We start from the raw sequence: 15,818 nt of genomic DNA on the forward strand, positions 1-15,818 counted from the left end.
GAACTAGGCAAAAGATGTTGTTAGTCCATTTCCCATAAGACTTGCTGTCTCCTGATGGGTTTCTTTGGAGCCAGAACATATATCAAATGTAACAAACTGAGAACAATTTTGTCCTATGTGTTGGTCAAAACCAAGCCGTGATGCTCTTTTCTTGCACCTTGGTGATAATGGAAATGAGAAATAATTAGAACAGATGCATTTAAAGCAGATCCTGTTGCTGTGTGTGTAGTTCAGGGGACAGAGCAGCCTAATATTCCAACATTTGTTATAAAAGCAATGCAACATTCACCATGGGAAACTAACATCTCTTTTAGATGAAGTTTGTAACGAGGTTTAGGTTTAGTCTATAAACAGTTTCTGCACGTTGGTTAGGTTTGTGGCATGCATGCGTCTGACTGCATACTGGATTGAGCCCAAGGGCTTGGTGCTAATCTCCAGGTCCTTCCCTGGATCTGGCAGGGCGCAGCACTGCGAGCAGCCCCCTGCTTATGGCGATGACTTCTTGTGTCGGGTATGTTCCTCAAGAGCTATCAAGCGCAGGAGAAGATGCCCTTCTGCAGCAGGGCTGAGGCTGCAGATCTCATTGCAGGGCTGGGGGCAGAAATTCTCAGATCTTGGGGACCTTCTGGAAATAATTTCCACAACTGTTGAGAGTAAGGAGAGAAAAGAAGCGATGACCACAGGGAAGCGGCAAACACTGTATACGCTGGTGCTTTTCAGGCATGAGAAGGGTTTTGCACCAAGGCCTCCCGTCTGTCACTTGCCCTGTGGGCCGGGAGCCTGGGGAAGGCTCCGCCGGCCTGTGCTAGGCCGCTCACCTGATCCGTGCTGTTCTGAGGGCGCAGCTGGCTGCTTGCTAAACAGGTGCTTTCCTTCGTCAGGGGTGTTAGTCTGGCACCTTTTCTGCATGTTATTCACGCAACACAGTGCTTAAAAGAAGCAGATTCTGAGCCTTGCGCCTAAAGCAAATGTTGCCATTACACAAACAAAAATCTTCCTGACTTCCATCGCGCTCTGTTGTTTAGCACTTGGGCTCTGTGATGGGCAGATCTGAGAAGCCAAAATCTCTGCTGTGTCACGTGAGGAGAAGGGGGCAGTCAGTGATGTTGGTTTTACGAGTGGCAAATGGCCGGTTCCCAAGTGACCCGTGACCATGGCAGGGCCACTGCGCCGGCTTTGGTGGTGGCTGGTGCTAGGCACTGGGTTTGTGAGGTGTTTCTCTCTCTCTGGCGTGCTGGCTGCTGCCACCCTTGGCCATGGAGTGCCATCACAGGTCCCTTGCCAAGTGCAGCTGGGTTCCCATCCCCTTTCCACTGGGATAACTCCCTGCAGCAAGGATGTTTCTTTTGTGGTTTCCTGCTACGTTTGCGAAGCTCTGTTGGCCATTCCCTGCTATTTGAAAATGCAGACTTGTTACAGCTCCTCCTCCACCCAAAATTTTTATTCTTTTTCTCTGTATGAAGGCCAATTACTTTTATTAACTCTCTTGAAACATATTATCAGCTCCGTGGCAGGGAGATTTGGATATGGCAGAACAAACCTGCTGTAAGAGCAGTGCTTTCCCTGCTGTGAATACCAATGACCAATTTAATGGACGAGTCCCTCAGCCACATTTCTTAATATCTGGAAAAGGAAAATGAAGTCATCCACATGCTCCTCAGTCTTGCAGGAACCATACTGAAATAGTGAATGATCAAAAACCCTCTTAACTTACTGCAGACAGAAAAGAAAGCTTAGTGAGTTTAAGAGCTTCAGGAAGGCATCTAGCTCAGCTGCCAGCGTTGCTGTCTGTGGGCGTAAGCTCTTGCTGCTGGGAGCTGTGTATTTTCTCTGACCCAGGGGTAGAGTGAGCACTGAGGGGCTGTCAAACCTCTGAATCCAGACCAAGCCCCAGCACTCAGTGGGAATCTTTCCATTGCCCTCACTGGGGCTTGGGTGAAGTGTTTCCGCCCTGGAATGAAGGGACACACATGGGGAAGGTGAGACCTTGCAGGATCTGTTTATCTGAAATATGTGTGTTCTTGCTGATGACTATCAAATGTAACTGGTCACATCTTTAGGGGGAGTATGCAGCTCCTTGCAACATATTGGCCCATCAGGATAAGAAACCATCCAGAAATTACTTTGTCACTGAAGCAGCATTGCAAGAAGCAGCTGGTGCATGGGAAAAGTGGGGGACAAAGGGTGTCCATGGGGCATGGGACATGCTGCCAGTCCATGTGGGGTGATGAAGCTCAGACCCATATCACCAGACCTCAATTATTTCAACCCATTGTATCTAAGTTAAGGTTGTTTTGCTGGTGATGGCTGAGCTGGGGATGCCTTTGTGTCTGCCAACTGCTTTGCTTACATTAATCTGACGCGTATTTGGATATCCCAACCTGGGTCAGCCAGCACGGGAGGCGATCCAACTTGCTTTTCTGTTGTGGTGGCATGTAAAGGATCTCCCTAGAAACTGGTCTCTGTCTTCCTGTACAATGAAAGTACAATTTAGGCATGTCAGCTTTCTACCAAAAATAGGATTTCAAAACCGTTTAACATTTCACTGTGGTGCAGTGACTACTTGAAGACTTGCACTTGTCTGTCTTTATGAGAGACAGAGGCAGAATTCCCCAGCTTGCACCCAGATATGAGCACCAACGAGTGCTTTAGCCCAAAACTTTATAATATGCAAGCTATTTGGAGTGCTTCTTAACTTCAAAGAACTTGAAAAATACTCACGCAACTTCGCAAATGGCTTGTATTCTTGCTGACACTTCCTTGATGGGAAAACAGAGATGTGCCTGCGGCTGGCTGGCTGCAGTGGGGCCAGGGGCTCACAGCAGGGCCAGCCCCTCACACCAGCTCCAGAGTGCTGTGCAATTTCTCAAAATGCTGGCATGCAACATGATTTCAGATCTATATAAAACGACCAGAAATTTTCTGTTCTGATTTCTGCCTTTTTTTTTTTTTCCTTCAGAATTGAGGACAGTTAATTGCAGAAGGAAAGAACGCTTCGGTTTCCTTTTCTCCTGCTTTTAAAATTATCTGGTGAAAAAAACAAATACATTTTCCTACTTGAGGGGGAAAAAAAGGGGAAAATGCTGAACAGTTTCTAAAAACTGAACTGCAAACAACCAAAAGCTACAGATGCATGCCTCTCGGGGCTGGGCTGGAGGGGCCAGGTGAGTGCACTGGTCTCTGCAGCACAGCCAGCATTGCTTGCCCACGATGCCTCAGGCAGGCACTTCAAGTGTGTGTAAACAGCATTGCACTTCTGCTGTATTTTTGGGGCTGACTCTCCTGGTTCCTTTCCTTCTTGTCTGCTACCTTGAAGGATTTTTCTTTATATGTATTTTTATATACCTATGCAGCGAGCAAAGCACAGTACTCTTAATAAGCCTATTCACGAGGAAGAAATGAGAGCTATGTACAGTAAATACCATTGAGAATTACACTGTAATACTGGACCCAGCAGAAATTGATGGGCCCGGTGATTCATCCATCAAAATCATTTTCCAGAAAATCATGCTACCAGAAGATTGTGCTTTTTATTAAAGGAAAATATCATTCTTAATTTTTAGTATGTCTTGGCTTTGCCGTCAAAGTTCAACAGAAATTACTTTTTTTTTTTTTTTTTTTTTTGGTGCTTAGTTCAACAGAATGGAGCTGCAGGGTATAAATCAGTAGGTTAAATGTTTATCCCAATGCTAGGCAAAGTCTTTTTTAAATTTTTATTTTAACAGTTTAATAGAACAGCATAAGGTTCTCCGATGTATTTAAGTGGTGAGCTAACCCTTCTCAGGAGGCAGAGGAGTATGGCACAGATGGGAGATGGACTCCCACGGAGCTGAAATTTCTCACGGAGTGTCTGAACAAGTGAGGAGTAAAGGCTTGATATCCCTTAAGCTCTTCAACTCTAACTACACTGCACACCCCAAGAATGCTGTCTCCTCTGCAGCACGAGTTGTCTCACGTGCACTTTTTCGCTCAGTTGCATTGGCACAAGGCATCCACAAATTGCAAATCGCCCCTCAGCCTCCAGCAGGGTGGAGGTGTAAGAGAGTGGGGTGCCATTCACCCACACTGGTGCTCTGAATGCTCTCTCTTCCTTCCTTAAAAAAAAAAAGCAAAACAACAAAAAAACAACAAAGCAAGAGTTATAATTGAAGATGCCTTGTTTCAATAATGACTTAGTTAACGGAGTGCACATAGTATAGTGAGATCGAGACATTTTAAAAAATATAAATTTTTTCAAAACACTCTCTGGCTTTTCCCACGGTTGGGGAACATCAGTGCTCTGGTTCTGCATCCATGCAGGTCTCCCAGGGGTTCTGGGGGAAGCGAGGCAGCGCGATCAGGAGGAGGACGATTCCGAAGATGAAGAGCAGGACGAAGGAGGCGCAGGCACAAGCAAAGGACCAGGAGTAACTGTACTCAATCCAGACTGTCTCCTTGCTGTCAATCATCCTTTTCACAGATTGTCTCATGACTTCAACGGAGATGATGATGCAGAGACCTGAAGGAAGATGAGAGCAGTGGGTTGAATAACCAGCTGTCAATTTTTCATCCTTAACCACCTCATCTGCCTTTTAGCATACAGGAATTGTAGTGAGATTCACAGGTGAGTCATTGACTTGAATGTTTGAAGGAACCAATGCCAGCAAGTGCTCAGATCTCTGCTATAGCCTAGGCTACATAAGTCAGCCGGTGACTTGTTGAGTGTTACATTTTAGGAAGGCTTAGATGGGAAACTCAAAGTGATGGAGGAATAATTGCATTCCTTAGGGAGCTTTTCCAAAAGTAGAATAAAGGTTTTATTGAGGTGACAATTTGCACCTCTGTCTTTCAGTCATTGTGGCATGTCAAGGATGTGATAGTTCATGTAAAAACGTGATCTTTGTACTTTTGGGAGACAGCTGCACATCTTGGGCCTGGATCAGCTGTTCCTTTGGTTTGAACCTTAATGTGTTATTGTGCTTCGACTAAATGAGATGGAATAGTCACTGCAGCCAGCACTGAATGTGTTAGAAATGCCCATTTTAAAAGTAGTTGGAGAAAATACAGACAGGCTGCTGGGTAAAACTGATCAGGACATTTCCAAAACTCTTCAACCGGAGTACCACATGGGGTCTTGTAGTCTCACTGTAACTAGGAAGACAATGCCACTTTCTGGGCATTTTCAGAAGTGTTTCCATCTGCCCAGGGTGTATCTAAGTTTCTTTATATTGTACTATAAACCGAGTGCAATGAAGTGAGCAGCGACCCTTGTACCTGCGAAGGTGTAGAACATGGATGCTGGCTTCAGCAGGTAGTCCCTCTTCTTCTGGAAGGATAAGAGGACACAGATTGTTCCGATGATGGCAAAGCCAACACTGAAGATGGCAATGGCTGCAGCTGAAATGCTGTATTCTGCCAAAAGCAAAAGAAACACACAAAAAAATGTGAATGTCTGCAGATTTTAAGCATGCTCCCACCAACTGTTGTGACTTTGCAGTAGGTCACTCAGAGAAAAATGTGTCCTGATGCTGCAGAGAGGGGGCTCTGACGAATCCAGTATTTCCCTAAAATAAAAGCAGGGGGAAGTATTGGCCAAGTATCTTTGGAATACAAAGAATATAAAAACAGAAGAGGGAAAAATCATTTTATTAACACTTACTGAAAGACCAAATGGCACCTGTGTTAGCCTGAAGAAGCTCTGGACTAGAGCCATTTTAGCTCTGCTGCATAGATGTTATTGCTGAAGGCTTCTGGGCTCCACGCTCTCATTTCTTCCATCACTCCACACTCTGCTCTCAGAGTAAATAAGCAGCTCTGTGCTATTTTTGTGCTAGGTCTGTACTGCAGGGCCTCAACAAGGCCCCTGTGCATGGTGCTGATGCTGTACCAGTGCAGGACGTTTGTGTGCTCCAGAGGGCTCAAAATTTGAGCAGGCAACTAAGGCAGGAGGCCAGAGGTGAACTGTTTGCACAGCCTCTTTTTTTTTTTTTTTTAATCTTTTCTTTAAGACAAAGAATTCCAGCTCTATGGAAACTCAGCTTCTTCAGGGCATAGGATTAAACCCTCCATAAAATATCCTGCTTTTTTGCTAAACCAGCTAAGATACACAGTAGACACTTCACCCAGCCGAGGCACAGTTCAGTGCCTGGACGGAAGGGAAGAATCACTAATTAAATAATTCAGGCCTTCATTTACATATTGCATTCATTTTCAGATCAGTTTAAGATTTAGCACATGTAGCCATGCATGACTATCACAGTATCTGATGATATTTGCCTTTCAGGCCATTTAAAAAAATGTGTCTTCCAGGCAAAATCATGAAGAATCTTTTTGTCTGTTACTAATTAGCTCCCATCAAAATGGAGCTATTTCTGTGAAAGGGAAAGCATATCACTCTTTGTTCTCTTTGCTTTTCATACCACTATTTTACTATAATTTCTTTGATGTTTCTCTTTTTGGTTTTCTTTACTATGTGCTAGAACTGCCCGAAACAGTTAGCTTCAATGTAAAATCATTTACTGTAGCTTAAGCTTTTTCTTTTACTCTAAAGAAAAAGGGTTCTTCCTGATGTTTTTTTCTCAATAACAAAGAAGGCATCAGATATATTTTTAAGATCAGATGGCTGGATCTAATAGTATATCAATAAACAGGAGCAGGTAGCTCAGGTATATGCTCTTCTATTAATGCAAAATTCCCAGTCTTCCCTGTCTTAGGCAATTGCTTTTTCAGAAAAGCCATATGCAGGCTTTTCTACCATTATCATTTCTACTGGAAACAAAGTAGATTGGTTAATATGTGTAATGTAATCATCAGCTCCTTTACTCCACACTAAAATATGTTGTGTGGCAAAGTGGAAAGGAATTTCTTCTTAATGAGAGGGCAAGAAAGAGAGCAGTGCATGCTAGATGAATGCTAAAAATATTTGGCTTTATCAGGGACTTACTAGAAATGTGAAATTTGTCTGTGAAAGGCTGTTTTCAAAATCCATGCTGTGTAAACACCGACTATACGTGTCTTTATAGGATCTCTGTTCCTCCCTTCCATTGATCACTCTGGATTTAAACATGACTTTCATATAAAATCAATATCAAGCATAAAACTCCTAATGGTCTTCACAGAGCCTCTCTACTTTTCAAGGTCAAGACTCTGCTTGGGGTAAGGTTTATTTATTTAGATTTTATTAACCTCTTCTTCCTTCCATGGTAAAGTCTTGGAATGTCACAGATAATGCTGATGTGATGTTAGTTTTATGCTGGCAAGACATTTTGCAGTGTTTGTGATGGTGTCTGATAGAAATTCCTCTACTGCTTTCAGTGGAGCCAAGATTGAACCCCCATTTCGGGGACCCCATTACCTTACATCTTGTGTGCACCTCAGTTTGTGCAATGGCAGGAAAAAGTTTTCAGGATGATTCTTACCTTTCTGGGTGGTTACTTCAAATATCTCTGAGCTCTGTCCTGGAGTAAAGTGCTTGAAGTAGGAGCAGGTTTGTTCTGAAAGAGAAAAGGAAATTTAATTTTGTGCTCTTGGAAACCTCTGATAAAATGCAGTTAAATGGATTTTGCTTTTTACTAATATATCAGACTTGCAGTGTTTTTAGGGTAGGGACTAATGGGATCTCATTTCTGCTGCAGACATACAGTAAATGCTTTTTTTAAGAGCAAGAATAGCAGCGGGAGACTGATCTCAAGGATTTGGGCCTTGATCTATCAGAACACTTCGGGAGGTGCTTAAATGGCCCTGACAGTTGTGCTTCCCCAGGTGTCCTCTTGGGAACATTTCCCACAAAAGAATGATGCGGAGCCAAACTGCCAGTTTGACACCTTCCTCTAATACCTCCACTTTGCTTGACATGTTGTGTCAGTCATTCTGCTTCAGCTGAACACCAACCCGCCAAGGCTGAGTGGAGGGGATGGTGACATGGAGAAATCTGAGCTGGCTCTCTTTTATTCAGGAGCAGACGAGTGGCACGTGCCTGCCAGGCAACCCGCTCTGGCACGGGCACGGCCTCTGCTGCCTCTTGTAAGCTGCTCCCTCCAGGAGCTCTGTACACTGATTGCTCTTCTATTTAAAGCATGAATTACAGATAATTTTTCTCATTCTTTCTTTGGCCATCACTCATCCCTGCCTTTCCGTGGCTGTGTTTCCGGGTGATGAGACCTGCCGTGCCTGCAGCAGAGCTGGCATCTCTACTGGCCTCCCCTTGTCCCTGCCCTCCTGCTTCAGAGCGGTGCTGGCTGTAGGAGGGTCACCGCTCCTGTGGTCAGCCTGGGCTCCAAACAGGGCAGATGAAGTGTCCCCATCCACCTTCTCCCTCCCTCTCCTTCCCTTCTCCAGCCTGTAGGCCCTGCATGGCAGTGACTGGCAGGGAGATATGCCCCGGTCAGCAGCCCGGGGCAGTTTGTTGCATGGGGGGGTCACCACACTATGGGGGTCCCAGAGGTGAGGATGCTGCAATGTAGCAGAGCACATGGTGTTTTACTGTAAAGGCGTTTTTTTGGCTGTCAGAGCATAAAGACAAAAGTTACCTGAAGCTGCAGACAAAAGGAAAGGTAAGGCCATACGAGTCAAGGGGAAAGAGGGTCTCACAAAACATGGCGTCACCAAAGTTTGCTCCCATCAGAGCAGTCTGCTAAGTTAATTTGATGATAGTGGACTTAGTGGGAACTTACTGGATTTTCCTCATCTGGGCTTTATGTGAGCATGCTGCCAGGTACACGGGGTATTTATAGAGGAGTTAGAAGATGAACGAGGATTGAGGCAGTGGGATAGGGGCATACTGGGTGGAGGCAAGCTGGAAGCTGAGTCTCCCAGCAGCCACAAGGTGATTTCGTACTCAGCCTAGTGAGATTCAACAAGAGAGCAGATGTTCTTGCTGTGCCTACATACATGGAATTTTGGGGTGGATGCAAACAGGCAGGAGAAATACTATTTCAGTTAGATGGATACAAGTAGAAGAACAAACAGTTATAATCTAGTCAAGAAAATCTTGAGGCTCGAAATTAGAAGAATGAAGCGTCTCCCTGGTTTTTGCTTTCTTCACCTGCTTTCTCAAGAGACACACAGGGCAGGAACAAAATGCTCGGCATAAAGAACGCAGGCAGTTTTGAAAGACGTGGCATGGCAGGGCAGCTGAGGGCTGGGCATATAAAGTTCCATTGGCTGGGGTGCCTTGGAGATACTCAAAAGCCATCTGGATGAGGTCCGGGCCAGCTTGGTTCAGGTGATCCTGCTTGAGTTGGGGTTGGGCCAGATGACCTCCAAAGGTCCCTTCTGACATCTGGGCTCCTGTCTCAGCCATGCTGCGAAATGCATTTCTGCATGGACAGAGCCAGCTCTGCTTTCAGCATCCCAGTGGGATGGGGAAGGGTCTGGCCACCGCTTATTGACTCGAAGCTTTGGCAGCAGCAGGGTGAGGATGAAGGGTGTCCTGGCTATTTATAACCTCTTTAATTGAAAACTTGGAGGGGTGCAGGGCTGGGAGAACAGTTGCTCACAAGGAATTTGGCTGGAGCTGGGCACTCACAGAGTCACGCTGGGCAGTGCCAGCTCTGATCGCACTATTTTGCCAAGCTGGGCTGCAAAGGGCCTGCTCAGCACTGCCCAGCACCGTTCCTGCACCCTCTGGTTTGGTCCCACGAGGCAGGGGGATCATGCCAAGGTTGCACGAAATACCCACCCTGTGTGTGCAAGGGGCCACCGTTAACACCAGCATCTCCTGTCTGTTAAATAATGGAGCTAGTGCTAACTTCCAGGAGGTGCTGGGAGGAAGTCTGAGAGGACTCTGTGATCCTGCCTGACGTCCCCACCGTGCTGCCCCAGCACAGGCTGCAGCTGTGGGATGATCCTGAGCAAGGCCCTGGGTGCAGGGTGCGCTGCGGGCCTCTGCCTGGAGGGCACAGAGAGCATCTGTTGTTTATTTACAGCATTAATTTCTCATGGCAAGAAGATACCAGAGTACTGTATGTTACCTGGTGGGTTCTTTTTTTTCTTTTTTCTTTTTTTTTCTGTCATGTAAATGGCAGATTTCAGAGTTACTGATTCAAGAAAGATTTACTTTCTCTTTCCCAGGAGACAGGGCAATTCTAAAGCAGTGATTTTGGGCCCATTAGTGAAAGATTCCTCTGAGATGCTGCTGTCTACTTAATTTTAAAAGCTGACTTTTATTTCACCTGCAGCTTCTCCTTGCTGGAGACTAGGTTAATGTTCAGCTCTGGCATCTCCTGACCTGTTCTTTATTAACTCTGCAAATGACTGGAGGAAACGTAGTTGAACTCAGAGCTCAATATCTAAAATTGCAAATTTTGAGGCTCAGACTGGAGGCTCTATGGAGGCTGCGTGCCTCTGCCAGTGCCTGAGTGGTGCTTGTGGCTGAGCATCCAGGCTGGTGACCTCGGTTTGGGGATCCTTCCCTTCCTGTGCTAAAAGGGATGGAGGAGGGATGAAACCGGGACGCTTCATCTTGGATCGACTGCTTTGGCTTTTAATTAACTCTCTGAAAAGGCTGATGTCAAAGGAAGCCCCAAGCATGCTGATTATCCAAAGCCCGAGGTGAAGCCATCAATGATGGTGTGATGGGGGACGCAGCGTGTGTGGCCGTGCCAGGTGAACCAGTACAGCCCAGTCCGCCCTCCAGTCCACAAAGGCTCAGCAGAGGGGGGACACATGGAAATCTCTTTGAGAGAGACAGACTGTCGGCAGGAGAAGGAGCTGCCCCTGTGTCTTGTGGCTGACAGCACAGCTCTGCGAAGGTGTGATCAATGTGGCTATCATATAAGTGGGTTAGCTCTAGGGAAGGTGCTTTTGGAAAATGCATTTTGATGTGGGAAAATATAGCCAGATTGCTTTTCGTGAAGTGATATATTGTTTTCAGTTTAAAGACACTTCTGGTGCTCTGCTGAGCTGGGAATATCTATATCAACAAGGTTCCCTATTATTCAAGGCACTTCAGTCCCTCTCTGGTGCCATCATGAATTAGAGAAAAGCCCATTTGTGTCACAGCACATTTACATAATGGATAGGATTTAAAATAGGTTTTATAATGGATGACAATTTTGTGGCGATCTTTGTTTCTCTCCACCCCTAATCACATTCTCTCTGCCACGGGGTCACCTCCGTGTGCTGATGGGACCAACGCAGGAGCTCGGCAGTCATTAAGGCTGCGGTGAACTGCAGGGACACAACGTGTGGTGTGTCACACGCTGTCCTCCCCATTCTAGGTCACCTGCCCTTACAGCCCTCCTGGCCCCTTCCCTTCAGATCCATCACTCCTGGATGACCACTGTGCAGGGGGAAGCGGGACAATTCATCGCTCCCTTATTCATGCAGGGCCTGCCTCTCCTGCTGCTCACCACCATGGGGCTGGACGGCACCTACTGCAGCCACGAGATGCAGCAGAAATGCAACAGCACTGAACTACTGCTGAGCCTCGGGGGAAGAACATGCTGAGAGGCCATGAGACATTTGGGGCCTGCAGGGTTTCCAGGTGGGAGCTGCCACCCATCAGCGTCAGAGCGATGGGCTGAGAAGGGGCTGGAGCCCACCTTGCTCCTGAATCTGAGATCGACACGAGCATTGTTGTGGCATGCTGGATGGCGAGAAAATCCGGGATGAGTGATGCTTTTAATCTGAGGTTCCCACTTGTGGTAAGCCTGGGGGCAGGTCCTGCTGCTGTGCTTGGAGGAGGTGTCAAGGTGGGGGATGAGCAGCAGAGGGGGAGGCCTTGGGCTCTGAGCTGGCCAACAAGCCTGGGGAAGGGCTTTGAAACACAGAGTCTGGGGATGGTTTAACTTCATACCAGTCTTACAAAGAGAGTTCCTTGTATGGACACTGGCAACAAGACAGCCCTGCTGATAGTCAATTTTGTCTAGTACTTTTCCTCTCTGTCTCCATCTCCATGGACCCCTGTTCCCATACTTACAAGGTCCTCTTTAACCTGCCTGCAGCACGCTTGGCTATAGAACATCCCCGCTGCTGCACAGGAGCACATGTTTTAGGATAACACTTACACTGGAGCTCCTGGCAGTGGATGTGAACCATGTCCCACTCAGTGGTGAAGTGCCCCAGTGGGCCACTGACCACAGTATTTGTCTGAATTTTCCCAGTTTTAATGGCCATCCCCCTGGTCCTTTTATTTCTTACAGCAGGACACTGAACCCTTTCCGATTTGTCAGCATCCTCGCAAGAGCACTGTAAAATTTAAAAGCTCTGCCTAAATCACAGATCTGCTTTGTGGAATGCAAGCCAATGCATCCTGCACATTTTGCACTGTGCTGAGCTCAAAACCTAATAAATAATGCTAATCGTGCCATCCATTTCCTTCTCAGGGAGTGACTGGTAAATGGTTATTAACGCAGTGATGAATTCTGATGTTTCTTTTCCAGTCCTGGCAGTGATGTCTGACTACATCTCACGATTTTCAGGAAAACAAATGTCCACATCTCCTTTGCTCCTCGGTGGTTCATTCACGTTTTCTTGACCACTGCAGGTTTCACAGCCACGCCGTCTCCCTGCTGACATCTCTTCCCAGAAGTGTGAAATCAATCCAACGTGTACCATGCGGGCATGGCGGCGTTTAGCAGCCCTGACCCACGGGGACCGCGCTCTCCCCACCTCCCCACGCTGGGTTTTCCACCTGAGCAAAGTGGGGATTAAAAGTATTTTATAACAGAGGTGAGAATGCAATGCCCTTTCAAGCCTCAGATGCTGCTTATGACACAGGACATCACCTAAATTCCAAAATATCTTTAAAAACTGAGAAAACACACCAGCCCTTCTGGTGTGGGCTCAGCCTCTTCATGAGCAGAGGTTTGTTTGTGGTGCCCGGCAGAAAGGCAGTGCTGGGACGCTACCCATGCCAGTGAGAGCACATGCTGATGTCTGTCAAAGCCAGTAGCTGCTTTCGTGCTGCCCTGGCTGCAAAGCAGCTTTTTGGAGACAGCTGGATATTTATGAGCTTTATATTTACCCTGCAGTTGTGCACTTTGGGTGTTTATCAACCAATTTCTATGATTTTCCTTTTGTGGGAGTTCTGCTCCCCGTGCGAGGAAAGGCAGAAGATGTTTCCAGGCGCCTAAGTACCTACGCGAGAGACATCAAGCACACGGATGACACACTCCCAAATTTGGTTAGAGGCAGCTCTGAATGCAGCAGCTGAGCTCCTCTCTCCAGAATACATAATTTGGCCAAATAGGTAAAGAATCACAGTAACATTCAGCAAGCACAGGCAGCAAGGTTTTTCACAGGAAATTCTCAAGCGTGTGCTAACATATATATTTTATTTCCAGCAGCAAGGCTAGCGTGAAGGCAATCCTGTTATTTCTGTTCTGGAAAGAGTCCAGTTCCCTATTAGCCTTCTAAAAGAGCAGCGCGGCTCGGTCACGGATGGGGTGTGTTGGTGCACGCGGCGCGAGCGGTGCTGACTTTGCGATCCGCGCACGTAGCGAGCTGCTTTTACCAGGGGAATGCGATCGGCTTCCCGGAAAGCAGCCGAGCCGCTCCCCATCGGCTGCTCTGGGAGATCACAGAGAAACAAAGGTGTGGGGCCAGGCTGCCCCCCCTGTGGGTCCAGAGTGCAGCAAGCCGATGAGGGATTGAAGCTCAGTTCATGACTTTTTGGAAGTTGGCAATGCATCCAGCAGCTCCCTGTTCCTCCCTGCCCTGAGAAATGATTGTTATTGAAATAGCTCGGGGCAACCTATATCTGGCTGTGATCAGGCTTCGAGGATGTAGGAATCAGGAAATCCTAAGGACCCAGCTACGTCTATTAGAGTCACTCCTGTAAATCCCCTTTCTGCTAAAGCTCTTGCCAGCTGCCATCAGCATGCCTGGGTGCTGTGATACCCACCGCTGGTGTCAGCGAAATTTCCTCCATCCCGATTCCACTGTGATTTCCACTGTGTCTGATCCTTTTCCCCTTCTACCCTCCCCTGTCATTGCACAGGAGCTGACGACTCAAAGACGGCTGCAGACATACGTGCAAGGCAGCACTGTGCAGAGGTACAACGAGAAGGAGGGAAGCAAGGTGCACCCGCAGCCCAGCACAAGAACACAGCAGCGTGCAGCCCGCTGTCAGACTGCGAGCTGTCGGGACACGGGACGTATTTTGTTTCCGCCCCATCCTGCAGCCTCCTAAGCAAAGCCTGGCGGGACATCCCATGCATGGGTGGGGGGCTGTACGTACCTCCTGGAAGACTTATGGGCCCGCAGCCCTTCTCTTTGGGACCTTGCTGCTGCACATAAATCTGTTTTTTGCAGAGTCGCCATAGCCCAAAATGAGCCGCTTCGCAGGTGGTGTTGTAATTCTCCACTTTGGGGCTCAGCACGGCCCAGTGGTCAGTCACTACGGCCGCGAAGAGCAGCGAGATGCCCACCAGCAGCACGCAGAAGGTCAGCCGCACCTTCAGGGATTTGCTGTCGTCCATCCCGCCTCAGGCCAGGGCTCCTGGGACCACCACTCCTGGCCTGTGCCGCCGGGGCTGGGGCCGCTCTGTTCACCCGCAGCAGCCCCGCGAGGGTTCCCAAAGTGCTGGCACGTCTGAGCCTTCGCAAATGTCAGCCCCAGCTGCTGGGCTGTGTCAGCCGCCCCAGCCAGGAGGCTATTAATGCACGTAACGAGGAAAGCTCAGCTTTCCGTCCTGTCCCGCGTTTGTTTTGGATTCCCACGACCAGGCGGGTGCTCCTCCAGAGTCGCTACCGCTGCCGCTAAAAGGCTCTAATCTGCTGACTTGCAGCATGCCCAGAAATAGGCATTGATAGGATGATTAACTTTTCAGCTAGGTTCTAAAACATCTGTGTTTATAATAGCGTTGGGACTGAGTTCAGTCTGATCCTAAATAGCTTAATAACAGAGCCAAAGCCCACAAACTGCCTGCACGCGCCTGCAGACTGTGGCCATTCCTGCACGGAGAGGTTCAGAGCTGGGCGTCTGCCTGGAGCTGAGCCACTGGCACAAGGGCAGAGCATAAAGAATGCGGCAAAATAAGCTAACTTATTCCTTGTATTGTTTATTTTTAATCACATTTAAATTTGAATTAACCTAAGGTACTTTGAGTGGTCTGGAGGAGTGTGTTTTGGTTCCCTTCAGAAGGAGTTAAAGGTTTTAGACCCTTCTCTTGTTATATTTAAGGTTCAACTTATGAAATATTATAATGTATATATATTATAATGTATATTATAACATGTATATAACATATAATATTAGATATTATCCCCATGGCAGGGGGGTTGGAACTAGGTGATATTTAAAGGTCCCTTGCAACCCAAACCGTTGTGTGATTCTCTGATTCTATATTGCAAGAACATATTTCTTCAATTTAAGTGAAACATTTTTCATTTGAGAACATTGAAACAAAATGATTCGGCATTCCTCCCTCTTTATTTTTTCGCTGGGAACTGTTGACGGAATTGATTTGATTTCACATTTCTTATGCATCTCCCAGGACTGCACTGTCCCCAGGGCTCCCCCTTCCCTGTAGGGTTTGCCTTGCCCTGACCACAGCACTCAGCTCCAGACTGCAAACTGAAAAAACCCTTTCCGACAGCAACCCTCTGCTGTACCCGTGCAGGGTAGGCTGCAACAGAAATAAAACACTGCAAATTTTCACAGAGGTGAAGCTAGCAACTTTTGCTATTTTTGCAGTTGGTTCATTTTTGTTGTTGTTTTCTTTTTGTTTCTTTTGCATATTTTGTTCTAATACCAAAGCTTTCAAGTGCTTGCTTTCCCACCATCCAGGTTTGCCTCAATATGTAAAGCAACTCCAGTGGCCGTCCTGCACATCCTTGCCTGTTTTTAGGAGAGACTCCTGTTCCCTGGGACCCAGATGTGCCTGGAGCCACTC

General features: G+C 47.2%; 1 protein-coding gene across 1 annotated transcript; it reads right to left on the reverse strand.

Moving 5' to 3' along the window:
- Positions 1 to 3,511: 3,511 nt before the first annotated feature.
- CACNG1 (calcium voltage-gated channel auxiliary subunit gamma 1) lies at positions 3,512 to 14,682 on the reverse strand. The gene is made up of 4 exons (XM_040530276.1): positions 14,162 to 14,682; positions 7,398 to 7,472; positions 5,254 to 5,391; positions 3,512 to 4,498 (listed from the first exon to the last, which is right to left on the reverse strand). Exons 1-4 carry the CDS (start codon positions 14,400 to 14,402, stop codon positions 4,272 to 4,274), a joined length of 681 nt encoding a protein of 226 aa, XP_040386210.1. The 5' UTR covers positions 14,403 to 14,682; the 3' UTR covers positions 3,512 to 4,271.
- Positions 14,683 to 15,818: the final 1,136 nt, after the last annotated feature.

This window comes from Cygnus olor, chromosome 18 (genome assembly GCF_009769625.2).
Source record: "Cygnus olor isolate bCygOlo1 chromosome 18, bCygOlo1.pri.v2, whole genome shotgun sequence".
In the NCBI taxonomy this organism is placed as follows: Eukaryota; Metazoa; Chordata; class Aves; order Anseriformes; family Anatidae; genus Cygnus; species Cygnus olor.